Source organism: Rhinatrema bivittatum, chromosome 5, assembly GCF_901001135.1.
Source record: "Rhinatrema bivittatum chromosome 5, aRhiBiv1.1, whole genome shotgun sequence".
In the NCBI taxonomy this organism is placed as follows: Eukaryota; Metazoa; Chordata; class Amphibia; order Gymnophiona; family Rhinatrematidae; genus Rhinatrema; species Rhinatrema bivittatum.
In genome coordinates, this window is record NC_042619.1 from 206,257,778 (window position 1) to 206,272,319 (window position 14,542).

The following is a 14,542-nucleotide window of genomic DNA, read 5'->3' on the forward strand; positions in this document are numbered from 1 at the left end:
AAATGTAACAAAAGGAAAGTAGGTGGGAATTGGTAAAGGATGTGACAAAATTTGCTTTTGCCCGATGTAGTCTTTAGCTCATTTAACAGACTGTGGATTACACTCTAACATGGTAACTTTAATACTGGTGTGCGGGTGCACGTGTGCACGCGTTTGCTGGCTTGCGTCCAGAGACGTGTCCATTTTCTAACATACGCACGTATATGCACACGTTATAAACTAGCCCGGGCGCGTACATATGCACACAATTTTAAATGGATGTGCCCTTGTGCACGTAAATGCCACATCTACTGCGTAAGTGGGGGAATTTTATCAGGGACGAACGCTGATGACATCTAGTTTTCTCAGTTCACCCAGTTTAAAGGTAGGACTTCCACAAGCCCCCTAATTTATTAGCCTCTCTTTCCCCATGTTAGCCTCAACCCTTAATACCCTGCTGGCTAGCCTAGATTTTTTTTTGTTTTTTTTACTTACACGCCAGCCATACGCAGCAGGGGACCTCGGCATGCGCCTGGGCATGTAAGTATTTCCACGCACATCTCTTGGCCTTCCCCAAATTCGCCCACACTCTCCCCAGACTACACCCACACCCCGCCCCTTTTTCTAAACTTTTGACTTGTACACTTAGCAGGAGATATGCACGTACATGGACGGCTTATAAAATCTGCTCGGTGACCGCTGGCCCAACTTCTGCACATTTCTCCCAGCTTTGGCACGTGTAGGGCTTTTAAAATTCACCCGTGGGCACGAGTATTAACTGTTGCCAGCCCCTTCATACAGAATTTGATGCAGGATGTTGTTTTAATGAAATAACACCTTCTGGTACTTCCTGTACAAAAGATAGTCCGTTACATCATAATCAGATGGAGAGGTCTGAAAATTATCAGAGAAGGAAGAACCTACGATTTCTGAATTTTCTGGTTATTGGACTTACATCCTTCTATAGAACTATTTATAAAATATACCACTGAGATTTTAAGCTTACCCTCTGTTAGGGAAATTGTCCTGTAGAACATATATTATGTCCCTAACCACAGGCAGTCTCCAGGCCAGGATGAGGGAGGCTTAGATGTTTTATTACCTGCGAGAACCAATCTTTCTACTTTTATGGAATTGTCAATAGACGATATTCAAACAAGAGCTACTTTATTGGTGTTCTTTTGTGCTGAAAGGGACAAAGATATGGTCCTTCCAAAGCACTTTAAAAATAAAAATGTTCTTTTTTGTGGTCAGAAAAATCCAGGTATTTCCTGATGTTTCTAGAATTACCCAGCTTAGAAGGAAGCAATTCCTCAGTTAAAACAAAGGGGCACCTATTTCCTGAAATTTCCATGTAAGTGTTTGATTAGGTTTCAAAACGATATGCATGCTTTTTCTGACCCCACCCAGGTGGAGACTTTTTTTTAAGGGGCAAGCAGGGTGAATATTGCAAGTGGATGGATTAATATACAGGGTGTTTGGTTTAAGACCCATCCGACTGTATTATCTCCTCTGCTTTCTGCCCCCCTTTATGCAAACTTTATCCAGATTGTCCTTAAAAGTTTTTCCTGTTACTCAAGGACTTTCTGAAAATCCCGCTATCATTGATATTTGCTGTTAATGATGTAAACCTTAATAGAAAGACAAAAAAGAAAGAACACTTTTCCACATTTCTGTGTTTATTTTTTTTTTTGGTTCATGTTCATTGACCATACTGGTGTCTCACGTTTGCACAGGCAGCTGCAGAAATTATCGGCAACCCACAGAACTCCAGACTGGTAGCGCTGTCGAGTTTGGGGTTATTAGTTGCGTCATTCAGAGGTCAGAGTGAAGCTGCTCTGCATGTGCAGGAGCACTCGGGGGGAACAAGGCGGAGAGCCCTGCAGGCCTTGCTGGAAGCTTGGTTGTGTGTGATACTGTTTTTACAATTTAATTACTGTTAAAATCAATAAAGAGATTTCAACTGAGCATGACTTCTGCAACAACTGGCCTCGAGTGTGTTTCATCTGATGGACCGAGTACTTCATGAGCCAAGAAGCACATCTGAATACGCTTTAAGGGCACCCTCCAAACGGCAATGTCTTTTGGACATTTAAATGTTGCTGCTTCTGCCTCACATTCCTGGAGCTGAGTCAGAGCTGTGAGCGAACGATGAGGAGCTGAACAATATCTCCAGCTCCTAGGGAAGGAACGGTATGCATCATGGGCAAAGGAAACAGTCATGGGAACTTTAAGCAGAAGAAAGACAAGGTTAAGGAATGTGATTGCTTTCTTCATTTGTTATTCTCAACAAACGTCCTGTAGACATTTCCTATGGTATCTGTAAAGCCACCAGTCTTCAAACAGACATTGATTTGGTACTTCTCTCACATACACTTATCTTGTCTAAATATTGAAACCTCTTTTCCCTTAGTAGCCAGTAAGGATGTGCATTCGTTTTAAAGAAATGGCTCATCCAAACTGAAAATGGCTTTGCATGAAAATACCCAAAGGATTTGGGGTATTTTTATTTTGTTAAAAAAAGTGGCCTCCACAGCCTCCACCACAGTTTCCCAGAGCTTCCTTGAGGCTTCCCTTCCATTCCTCATGGCTCCCTGGGGCCTTCCATACCATATAATGGTGCCAACTGGCCCTGAGACCAGCAGCAAAGTAACATTACTTCAGCACTGGCCTCAGGGCTGCCAGGCTATTTTAAAAAGATTGTGGCAGGGCAGGAGTGCGTGGGCATTACTCCTGCCCCTTTCTTTCTCCAGAACCTTCAAGTGGGGGCCAAGGACGTCCCCATCCCCAGCACATTTTTCAGGGAGGCACAGCCCAGCTGAGTAGGGCCAGGTCCTGCTGGTTTCTTTGGGGGACAGAAGGGGGGATCAGAGGGGCCTAAGGAGGCCCCAGTTGGGCTCAATTCAGCCCAGTGAGGTAGGCCTGGGCCCCACAGGTTTCTTGGTGGGTAAGAGGTAGGGCGGAGGGACCCTGGGAGGCCTGATTTAATTTTTTTATTGGTGTTTATTTCAGTTATGAACCCTCCCGTGCAAAATGGCCTGCACACCTCTAGTAGAAATTCTAATTGACCTTTCCAGTGTGAATTATTGCCTTTCATTTTGGAAAGTTTTGACAGAAAGGAGTCTGTTGATCCTATGGTGTAAATCAGAAAATGCCCTCAATACCAGTCACATCTGGAACAGATCCTCCTGCATGACATATGCATGCTCTTGCAACAACAGCAAGTTAGTAATCCGGTAGCAGGAATGTTTTTTAAGCGACTTTAGGATAGTTTCTGTTCTTTCTGTTCCTGCACCTTGCCTACATGAAGTTGTTCTACACTAGTGATACCTAGTGTCCAAATTTAGGGCCCATGATTATCGGCTTCCAAAAAGACCCAAGGACTGTTGCTACAATGACTGGGTTGAGTTTAGAGGGGATATGAAATAGGGAAAAAATCCCCAGGTGGTAGCGGATGATCTGTCTCAGTTCCAATTAAGCTGGAAACCCAAAAGAGCAGGAGGAAACTACCAGGTCCAAAGAAGTAAATAAATAAAGCCCTTTCAGTATGTGTTGAGCAGAGCTCCATCTCAAGATAGCGTCTCCCTTTCTGGAACACTAAAACTCATCCAGTTTATCCAGGTTTGAAAAGATGGAAATGCTTGACTTTACAGGACTTCTTGAAGGGACACACCAAGAATGACTCAGACGTAGTGTGCCAAGAAGTCTAATCCTAAAATACCATCTGCCGATGCTTCCCTTTCACTCTGCCAGACATTTGTTAAAGGATTAACATCTTCACTCTACTGCTATGTCATCCTTTTAACAACATTACTGAAGCAAGCCCACTAGGGAGTTCATCACTTAGTAAGCCATGTTCTGTTGCTGTATATGGGTGATCCTTCCATTCAAGGATGATCTCTGCCACAGTTTCCTGATGGCTTTTTAAGTGACTTAGGGCTTCAATCCTTGAGTAACAGGTCTATCTACAAGGGTCGCAGGCTATTCCACCAGGGAGACCTTCCCCCTACTCCCTCTCTTCTTCATCTCTAAACAGCCGGCCGCTAGGATAATGCGGATGGTTTTGGACTTAGTAGATGTCACCAGCAAATATCGCAAATGTGGCTGTCTGTTGCTCATAAATGGTATAACTTCTGGAACTCAGTTAAGTTTCAAATGTTGTACTCTGGTGATCTTAAAATTGCACTGTTTGCTGTTTTAAAAATTCCCTGGTGTGGCAGAACCTCATCAAGGACTCACTGGGCCTGGAAGTGGTCTCCAAATCTAAACTCTGTGAAGTCATTATTTTCTTTTAAGAGAAAGGTACCATTCTATGACTATCTATTAATTTTTAATTGCTAACATCGTCTTCAGAGGCTATGGTCTGTTTGAGGGGTGCTCTGAATCCATCCATGCCTCATTTTGATGCCATTACTTCAGAAGCCCCCATAGTTTTGACAGTGACTTCAAGGCATGCTATGCTGCTTTACAACGTTACACTTTATTATCCAGGTGTGAGTTTAAAAAAGATGTGCCAGGCAGAGATCACTAAACTAGAAAGGAAAGTATTTAAAACTAATGTACCAGACAGTCGTTTAGCCAGAAAATGTATTAGAGTGAAGCGAGTAAATTGCTTAAATTCAATCTTCTATATAAATGTTGGGCCTTGCGAAAAATCAAAAAAGAAATGAAGATTGAAAGCAATCAGGGATTTTATGTTTCATTTTCAGAGAAAATTCTTTTAAAAAATATCAGGGAAATAAAGCTGGTTACAAGGGCAGTGCGCAATGTGCTGAATTTGTTATGTCTCCTATGTAGTATAAAAGCATAAATTGCTTCTTTAGACTGCATTTTGCCTAAACAATCTTGGGGGTTACGTGAAGAGTTATATGTTCCTTCCTGTCAACCCTTTGCAACCATCAAGCAACTACACAGTAGCATCCTAATCCTGACCTAGGAACCCTAACCCCAGCCCTAACTGTCTCTAGGCAATAGACCTAAGCATAGTGTTAATCTTTAGATAAACATTCTAGTCCTCTCTAGGTAGGAACCCTAATCCTAGCCCTAACCTTCTTCAAACAGCAATCCTAATGAAATCCTTAACCCTAATCTACTCCAGGTGAGACCCCTACACCTGGCCATAGCCCTGTCCAGGGGCTCTAACCCTCGCTAGGAAATGATCCTAATCCTCTTCAGATAGTAAGTCAATTTAATAAGGATGAGAAGCAGGAATATTTCTGCAGCATAACAGCAGTGCTTTATGCTCCCTCTGTAACCCCCCTCCCATGCACTCACTGGGCACGGAGCACATTGGGGGAGCCACCAGGATCTGATATGCCCTAGTATAGCTGCTTGGGTTCCTCCAGTAGGAGTGAAGCAAAGCTCTTCAAAAGAATCACTATCCACAGAGGCTGATGTTCCAAATTAACAGAAAATTTACTGTTGCAACATATCTTGAATAGTGACAATTTGGCAAAGTGCACACTTCCTTGCAGTAGCACCCATAAATACAATTGAATACGCCTTTATACAAAGTATTAGGATTTGTGTGGGATGAATGTTTAGCACTAGAGGTCACTGGGACTGGGAGTGTGGGTGAGTGGCAGGGGTCCTATCACCTTCAGTGTCCCCTTGTACCTTAACTCTCTGAATCCTAGCCTGTTCTCCTCTCTATTTTTTCTGTTGGTACCCAGATAATACTCCTTCCATTGTTGGTGCCTAGATGATACCCTGCCTGCATACCAGTTGGGATACTTGACACAAGTCCATGTCTCTTTTTCTGACAGAATGATGAAAAATTGCAGACTTCTCATCCACTGCATCAGGTCTGAGTGGAACTTTGACCAAGGGTTCTTTCCCCTTGGAAACAAACCCAAGAGCATGGAGATGGACTCCCTTACATTCATAGAAACTGTTTTTGCCAGATCTTGCAAAAGGAACAAAAAGTTGCAAGGTACTGCCAAGTGAACCACCTCAGGACAAAATTGTATGGTTCAACCTGCAAGCCACAAGGCCTTCTCCTGCAATCCTCTTAGAATCTCTCTCTCTAGAACTTTCTCTGGGATCATTACATAAAATCCCAAACTGAACCATGAAGACCACTCCTACGGGGCGGGAGAGTGCCCTAGCAATTGGTTTAGCCCATATTCTCTGCTCTGCCCTCTCCAGTATGTCTTATACGGGTTCAGTGGTCCCTTACATTTGTTTCTATAATGTTTTTCTCATTCCATTCTTCTTGAAAGAAATAACATGTTTCCTTTAAAATCACACCTTTCCTGTGACCTCCAAACCTCTCCGTCCAGTAATTCAGCACAAGGGATGGGTAAAAAAGAAATCACTTATACAACAACAGTTAATTGTTAAAGTGCAACGAGCTACACTTGTCTCACAAAAAGACGTCGCAAAAACCACAATATTTTGAATTTTTCTGTGCATAGAATTTATCTAGAACTGTGGACCATCATACCACCCTTGGTTGTTAGGCAGTAAGCCACACTTTCAACCACAACGGGTCATTTTTAATCATCGGTCCAATAAAGTCTTTTTTAATTGCTTCTAATTGCTGCTTTATTAAATTTACTCTTTTTTTCTTCTTTTTCTTTCTTTTATTGTAAAATCTTTATGAGAATCATTTTAGGTATATAAATTCAAGACGGTATTTGCTTACTTGTGTGGAGCGCCGCCGCGCTTCCGAACCTTGGTATTTCCTTACTTGTGCGGAGCGCCGCCGCGCTTCCGAACCTTTATCTCCAGCACTGCCGCGCTTTATGAGCAATGCTTCAGAATTTTTGAAGGGATGAACTTCCGATTGAGGGTGCTCACACAATTTGGAGCTCCTGCAGTCCTACGTACGTTTCGCGATTGCGCTGCTTCAGGGACTGTATCCTGATCGGAAAGTTGTAGTATCTGAACTTGAAAAGATGCAAGGTTAATTCCCGCCAAAATCACTTCACTGTTTAAATGCCACAATATTTGCTTCCATCCAGTTCCATACAGTTCATATGGTATTTAATACCGTATGAACTGTATGAGCACCCTCAATCGGAAGTTCATCCCTTCAAAAATTCTGAAGCATTGCTCATAAAGCGCGGCAGTGCTGGAGATAAAGGTTCGGAAGCGCGGCGGCGCTCCGCACAAGTAAGGAAATACCAAGGTTCGGAAGCGCGGCGGCGCTCCGCACAAGTAAGCAAATACCGTCTTGAATTTATATACCTAAAATGATTCTCATAAAGATTTTACAATAAAAGAAAGAAAAAGAAGAAAAAAAGAGTAAATTTAATAAAGCAGCAATTAGAAGCAATTAAAAAAGACTTTATTGGACCGATGATTAAAAATGACCCGTTGTGGTTGAAAGTGTGGCTTACTGCCTAACAACCAAGGGTGGTATGATGGTCCACAGTTCTAGATAAATTCTATGCACAGAAAAATTCAAAATATTGTGGTTTTTGCGACGTCTTTTTGTAAAAAAGAAATCACCCATTTTTGCAAATGTATACCACAAATACTTCACAACTATTGCCCTAATATAGTGGAATCAATATGTGGAGACCTTTGTAAATGTATAAACAGGTGGGTGAGACAGTCGGAGGGTTCCCAGGTGCCCTCTCTTCTAAGGCACAGCCTCCAGTGCTGAGTTAGGAACAAGGAAGCTTTTGGGAGTTGCTGCAAACAATGGAAGCCATGGAAAGTCTCTATACCCTTTCACTGCCATCTCTAATTTCCACAAAATGGATATGACGTTCAGTAAAAATCTGAGCAGGGCGGAGGCCTCTTCCCACCTAGCCGAGGTTACAGGAGAGTGCTGTGGGAGAATGATGAGCCTGCCCCTGAATCTGAGTTCACGCTGTCAGCTGGAGCACTCCCTTCCCACTGCTGGGCATGACCCCTCTTGGATCCATTTGCAGATACACACATACTGACCTGGGTGTGGAAAGTGACAAAAGTGCTATTTGCCTGCCCTGGATGCCTGCATTACATTTTACCTTCTTTTGGGGTTTAATATGCAGCCTTTGTAATGTTCCTCAGGAGTGAGGACCTTCCTTCACTGAAAGGGTTAACCTGCATCGCTGCTTTCTGGTGTCCCTGCAGTGAGAAAAACCTGCTTCTGGGTATTTAATGACTGTCAGGCTTTCCTTCCAATCAGGAGGCAGAGAGAATTATGTTTTCTATATAGGGCAGAGGCTCTGTGACATCTGACTTGGATCTGGGCCAGAGCAAAGTGCTTCCCTAGTGGTATAGAAGAAGCGGCAAGGAAGAGGAGCTGTAGGGAGTCCCAGGGCCATTTCAGCAGGGAGCAAGGTGGTGCAGCTGGAAGTCTCTAGAAAGCAGCTGTGTAACCCAGAGAGAAAGAGAGAGAGAGGCTGCTGTGCTCCAGAGTGCAAGCAAGCCAGAGGAGAGAAGGACCCCCCCTCTTTGCCGTGCATAAGCTGCCTCAGACGGAAAGGAAAAATCCCTTGAGCTAATGGAAGAAGCGAGGGCAGGAAAGGATTCGGATCTGGATTACTTTATTGTGCATGACAGAGGTCCTGGACTGTAAATCCCGCACGAGAAGGAGGCACACAGGAGGGGTGAGAATGGCACAACCTTCCGATATCTCCAGTGAGGGGAGGGGGGAAATGCTCTCTCTCTAGCAAAACCAGCCTGCTCTCCCTGCAAGCAAGCCGATCACCACCACCGGCTCGCTGTCCACCGCTAGGAGACTCTTCAAGGAAAACCAGCCTGCTTAATAGCGATCTACTGGCCCCCAGTGAAACACCATTAAAAAGGGACAGGTTTATAATCCTACTTACCAAGGACGCGGTTGGTTTGCTCCCACTTCAGCCCCCTGGAACCCAGAGCCTGGGATCTGAAAGTAGAGGCTTCCCTCTTTTGTGCTGTATTCCAGCAGGAATTAGCTCTTATCTTGACTGACAGGGCTGAAGCACGTATTCTTCAGTGATTTATATTTTATGGAGTGCCTCACATTTATAACGCCTGTTTAATTGCATTTCTTATAGCTGGTTCTGTTTATCCCGCCAGTTATACTATTAAGTAAAGTCTGACACCTGTGACCTTGCTGTGTTTTCAATCAGTTCTCTGAGTTTAGGTGGGAGGGACTGTGAGGTCGGGGGGAAGACATTGGGGTGCTCAGCAGTGCGTGGAGAAGAGGGGCTGGGAAGACAGGGGTTTACCCCCGTCTAGGTAAAAGACCCTGCATGTTATATTCCTTATCTGTGGCCAGAGTTCATTTGTTCATGTTCTGTTGTGGCCCCTCTCCCTTGGTGAGAAAAACATCCAGAGGGAGTGCTACAAAAAGGAAAACAGGGCTACAGCTTAATTCGGCAACCAAGCCTTCTGTACAATAATCCAAAAGGACTCCACACTCCTCTCCTCCACTTCTGCCAAAACAGTGATTGAATGGCATGGACAGACACAAAGGAAACGGAGCGGTGGAGAGAGGAAGGCGAGCACAGATGGAGTAATTGCTGTGGCAGATGCGAACAGGCAGACTGAATGAACCTCATCTGCTCACAAGTTACATATTCCTATGCACTCCTAGCCTCCTGTGTGAGCTCCTCCACCCAAGGACTGCCTCGCAGCCATTGCTCCACACCCTCAATCACTATGTAAACCTTATCACTAGCCTTCCTTCCTGCAAACCCACCTTGCAACCCCCTGGCAAGGCTAAGCCAGAAACTGCTAAGCTCCCCAAAGCCATGCAACCATCCAGCAACATGGAAGGCATGCCTCAGGGATCTTGCTCCCCTCGGGGCCCAGTGTAATCCCTCCCCCGTCCTTAAGAGTGCCTCTTACTGGCTCATGCACCACCCTCTCTTACAATCGGGCCGATTCAGTAAAGTCCATGGGAGAGTGGGCGAATGCCTGCTCTCCTGGCGCGCGCACAGGCCACTTGCCTGTGCGCGCGATTCTGTATTTAAACGAGGCCCAGCGGTAGAAACAGGCAAAATGAGGCGCTAGGGACACTAGCGCGTCCCTAGCGCCTCCTTTTTGCCCAGAGCGGCGGCTGTCAGTGGGTTTGATAGCCGACGCTCAATTTTGCCGGCATCGGTTCTCGAGCCCGCTGACAGCCATGGGCTCGTAAACTGGACGCCAGCAAAATTGAGCGTCCGGTTTTCGACCCAACAGCAGCGGGCTGACTTCAAAATTTTTATTTATTTTATTTTTTATTTTTTTACTTTTTTTACCCTTCGGGACCTCCGACTTAATATCACCATGATATTAAGTCGGAGGGTGCACAGAAAAGCAGTTTTACTGCTTTTCTGTGCACTTTCCCGGTGCCCGAAGAAATTAGCGCCTACCCAAAGGTAGGCGCTAATTTCTGAAAGCAAAATGTGTGGCTTGGCTGCACATTTTGTTTTCTGAATCGCGTGGGAATACCTAATAGCGCCCTCAACATGCATTTGCATGTTGAGGGCGCTATTAGGTGCCGCGGGTTGGACGCACGTTTTCAGCCCCTTACTGAATAAGGGGTAAGGGAAAACGCGCGTCCAATGGCGGGTTCTGATAGAGCTCCATTGGAGCGCACTGTACTGTATCGGCCCGAATGTATTTATTTAAAAACCGCGTATACTGCATCTTCCAAGCTAACATCTTGGACATCAAACATACGTAGACAATGTACAAAACACTGAGTCAACAAAACAAGTAAAATCATAAAATATATCACCCCCCAGCTGCAGCTTACAAATGCAGTGGTGAGTGGAGGGCCCAGGGTGGCCCAAGCCCGAGTGGCACCATTTCCAAAATGACATGACCAGCCACTTACCACCAATGAGGTTTTTAAAGATAGAGAGGTCTGGGGGAGGGGGGGGGGGGGTCCTAGGGGCAGTAGCACACCAGGGTCATTTTTGGAGGAGGGGGGAACCCTACCTGGGGAAATCATTACTGGAAATGGGGAAGGCTGGGGGTGGGGGTTAACTAAAGGGGGCATGTCTTGGGGCAGGAGGGGATATTTTATGTATTTATTTATAGAGTTTTATATACCGTTGTTCGGTATTGCCATCACAACGGTTTACAAAGGTTTTTTAACATTGAGTTAACATGATTAAAGATTTTACGTAAGTGAATTGTGGAGGACGGAAAGGTTATATGATACAAGATTATATGATACAAGCGGTTATATGATACAAGGTTATATGATACAAGAGGTGTGGTGTTAATTATTGTAGGGGGTGGGTTTCTTGTAATAGGCTGGTAGAAGAATACAATGTAACAAGGCTATTTTAATGAGGAGGGGATGAGGAATTGCCACACAGTTAATATACTCTTTTTTCAAACTTTATTTTATGGCCTGCCTCAAAAGGTGGCTCCTGGTTGGGTGGGAAGTCCAGCATGACTTCGGTGGCTTTTTCCCAACTTTGGGGGGGTTTGTTTGGCCCTTTAAAGCAATGGTGGCCTTTGGCACAGGGAGCTGCCATTGCACGTTTAGGAAGCCCCGGCCGTGTTCTTTTGTCTCGCAGACTATTTTCTGCGCGACAAAAGAAGGCAGCAATAATGCCCCGACATTTTGCTGGGGAGAGACAAAAGCTAGGCCTATTTTTTGCAAACTGTTTATATTTTTTAAATTGTACCCATCCTTACCCACTTCTTAGCTATAACAGAACCACGTAGCCAGTGAGAAAAATGAAATTGAAAAGTTGGATCTTTTTCAAGAAACCCCTTCCTTATTTAGCATAGTTTTAGGAGCAGATCAGAATGCTGCTCAGTAAAACTTCTGGGACCTGATATTTTATGCTTCCAATACACGCACAATAGAGCCAGTCTGTAGTAAATACCAAATCCCTCATGAATACATTAAGCACAATAAGATATGCCAAGAAAGAACAAGTTTCAATTGATTTGCGCCCAGAATAATGAACTTTTGACATACTGCACTTCTGCCGCCCAGATTGCTAGCCTATTTGCATTTTTCTTTTGACTAATAAGCAGATACGAAAGCTTGGTATGAAATTAAGGAAATCTGTGCCCTGAACTTTTAGCTCACCAAGAAAATGACTTGTGCATCATGTGGTTTTTGTTGCATTGATGCACTCGAAAAAAAGCGAGACTTAGAAATGATGCTGAGGTTAAGGCGTTCGCTATGACAGAATTCCATTGCAAGGTGCTCGCAAAGAGACACTAAACATTAAAGTTCCAAAGAGCAAACTAGTGAACGAAAGCTTTCCGCTATCCTATGACCTCAAACTTTCAAAGACATTTTATATAAGTAATAGGACAAAGCAGCCGTGTTCCCACCCTAGCTGAAAGAGAGTCAGCAGGTACCACTCAGGGCCTGGCGTGCCACGCTCAGTCTGTTCCCCAGGTGCTTACCTGTAACAGTTTCCAGCGACTGTTCAGATCTTCCAGGCAGCTGAGCGTGTAGGGAGAAAGCTGGATGCCAGCCAGGGGGAACTGGTGAGCAAGGCCATTGAGGTGAGTAACATTCTTTTTAAGGGGTGCGAGTTCCGCCCGGAACGCCTGTGGCAAAGGAAACAGAAAAGGAGCAAGGTCACCATTAGTGCGTCCTGCTATGTGCAAAATCTGATACGCTTTACTAGGTTTGCATGCACTCCGGGATGCATTTACATGTTCTTTCTGCCCAGGGCACGTGTACAGTAGCTTCCAAGGATTTGACTGAAGTTGGAAAACTGTTTGCAGGAGATCTGCAGGCCCAGCTGAGAGACCCACAGGGTAGTTAAGGACGTACAGCGGTCCCTATTGAGGAGGGCCCCCCTGAACCTTTTCTGAATGCTGAGGAAGGTCCGCGGCTTAAACATGAGCCCAGTCATCATTTATAACATCTAAATTAAACAAGAAATTTAAGCTAATTACATAAGAACGCATTCCCTTCTATCATATGCTAGCATTCACCTTTAAAAATGACACGAGGTGCTCAGAGGAAAAATAACTTTAAATACAAATATCGCTTGCTTGCAAAAATCTGCAAAGAGAGAGCAATTCCTCTCTTCCCTGAGCGCGTCTCCCCTCAGCGGCAGCACATTTCATCTGTCAGGCTCTATCTGCATTCATTTAGCGATCCCTGGAAGACAGCAGACACTCCACTGGGCATTACACGGCTTGGAACAGTGCCCAACCTTCAGTTACTTTGGCTGATAGTGAAAATATTAACGCTGCAGGATGAGCAAGACGGCTCCAGATAATCCACCCTCCTGTCTCTTTCCTCCTTTTGGGCTTTTATTTCTCCTTCCTTATTTTAACCTGATGCATCTATTTCTTTTCAGGTTTACTGGCCGTAAAAAATGTGCATCTATTGTGACTAGGCCCCCAGTAAAAAAAAAAAATAAAAAAAATCTCCCTCCTTGCTCTGAGTCTACACCGTGGTTGTTCCTGCTATAGTCACACTTCTTTCCACCACGGATGAAATAATCATGTGCTATCTTTAAAAAATCCATGTCCGAGGCCCTGCATACCTCAGGAAAACCAAATATATGAAATTACTTCATCCAAGATACCGATTTCAGACCGATTATCGGCCTTTTTGTGTCTTCCTGGGACTACAAGAAAAGACTGCAATACCACACCCTGAAGCAGTAGCAGAGTTAAGAATCTTTTTGCTAAAAATAGTTGTGCGCCACACGTAGCTGCTGAAACATGCATCGTTTTCGGTGCATTGCGGTGTGTAGGTGTGGCCGGCTCAGGTTCTTTGCGCTGGCCTGGGGAGGGGGCAGTGGGATGAGCCTGGTACTGCAGTGCTATCCTGCGTCGGCCTCTCTCTCTCTCTCTGCTTCTTCCAGCAAATTAACAGGCCGATTCAGTAAAGTCTGAGGGAGAGTTCGCCTGTGCGCGTGATACAGTATTCAAATGAGGCCCGGCGGCAGAAACAGGCAAAAGGAGGTGCTAGGGACACTAGCGCGTCCCTAGTGCCGCCTTTTTGACAGGAGCGGCGGCTGTCAGCGGGTTTGACAACCGACGCTCAATTTTGCCGGCGTTGGTTCTCAATCCCGCTGACAGCCACGGGCTTGGAAACCGGATGCCGGCAAAATTGAGCGTCCAGTTTTTGACCCGACAGCCGCCGGCCGACTTCAAATTTTTTTCTCTTTTTTTAAAACTTTTTTTACTCTTTGGGACCTCCGACTTAATATCACCATGATATTAAGTCGGAGGGTGCACAGAAAAGCAGTTTTTACTGCTTTTCTGTGCACTTTCCAGGTGCCGGAAGAAATTAGCGCCTACCTTTGGGTAGGCGCTAATTTCTGAAAGTAAAATGTGCGGCTTGGCTGCACATTTTACTTTCTGAATCGCGCGCAAATACCTGAGGGCGCTATTAGGTTTGGCGGGTTGGACGCGCGTTTTCTGCCTCTTACTGAATAAGGGGTAAGGGAAAACCTCTTACTGAATAAGGGGTAAGGGAAAACCTGTTGACCTGTCATTGGACTTACAGGCCAATACAGTACAGTGCGCTCCGATGGAGCGCACTGTACTGTATTGGCCTGTAAGTCACCATAAAGGCCTCAATGACTGGAACACAGAAAGTTGAAGTGCAGACCCCGGGGGAAGGGCTCTTGTGAAGGACAACTATGCTAGCGCAGAAGTAAAGTGTGTGCGTGTGTGTATGTGCGTTCAGTTGTTATGTTTATGTGCATTT

The 14,542-nt window shown here is 45.0% G+C and overlaps 1 protein-coding gene across 4 annotated transcripts in view; it reads right to left on the reverse strand.

The window, feature by feature from the left end:
- The window catches only part of DMD (dystrophin), a 3,148,630-nt gene that overhangs the window by 309,514 nt on the left and 2,824,574 nt on the right, over window positions 1-14,542 (reverse strand). For all 4 annotated transcript variants that reach the window (XM_029603105.1, XM_029603098.1, XM_029603099.1 and 1 more), the window contains one exon: window positions 12,268-12,414. In XM_029603105.1, coding sequence (XP_029458965.1) covers window positions 12,268-12,414 — 147 coding nt within the window. The remainder of the gene's footprint in view (window positions 1-12,267; window positions 12,415-14,542) is intronic.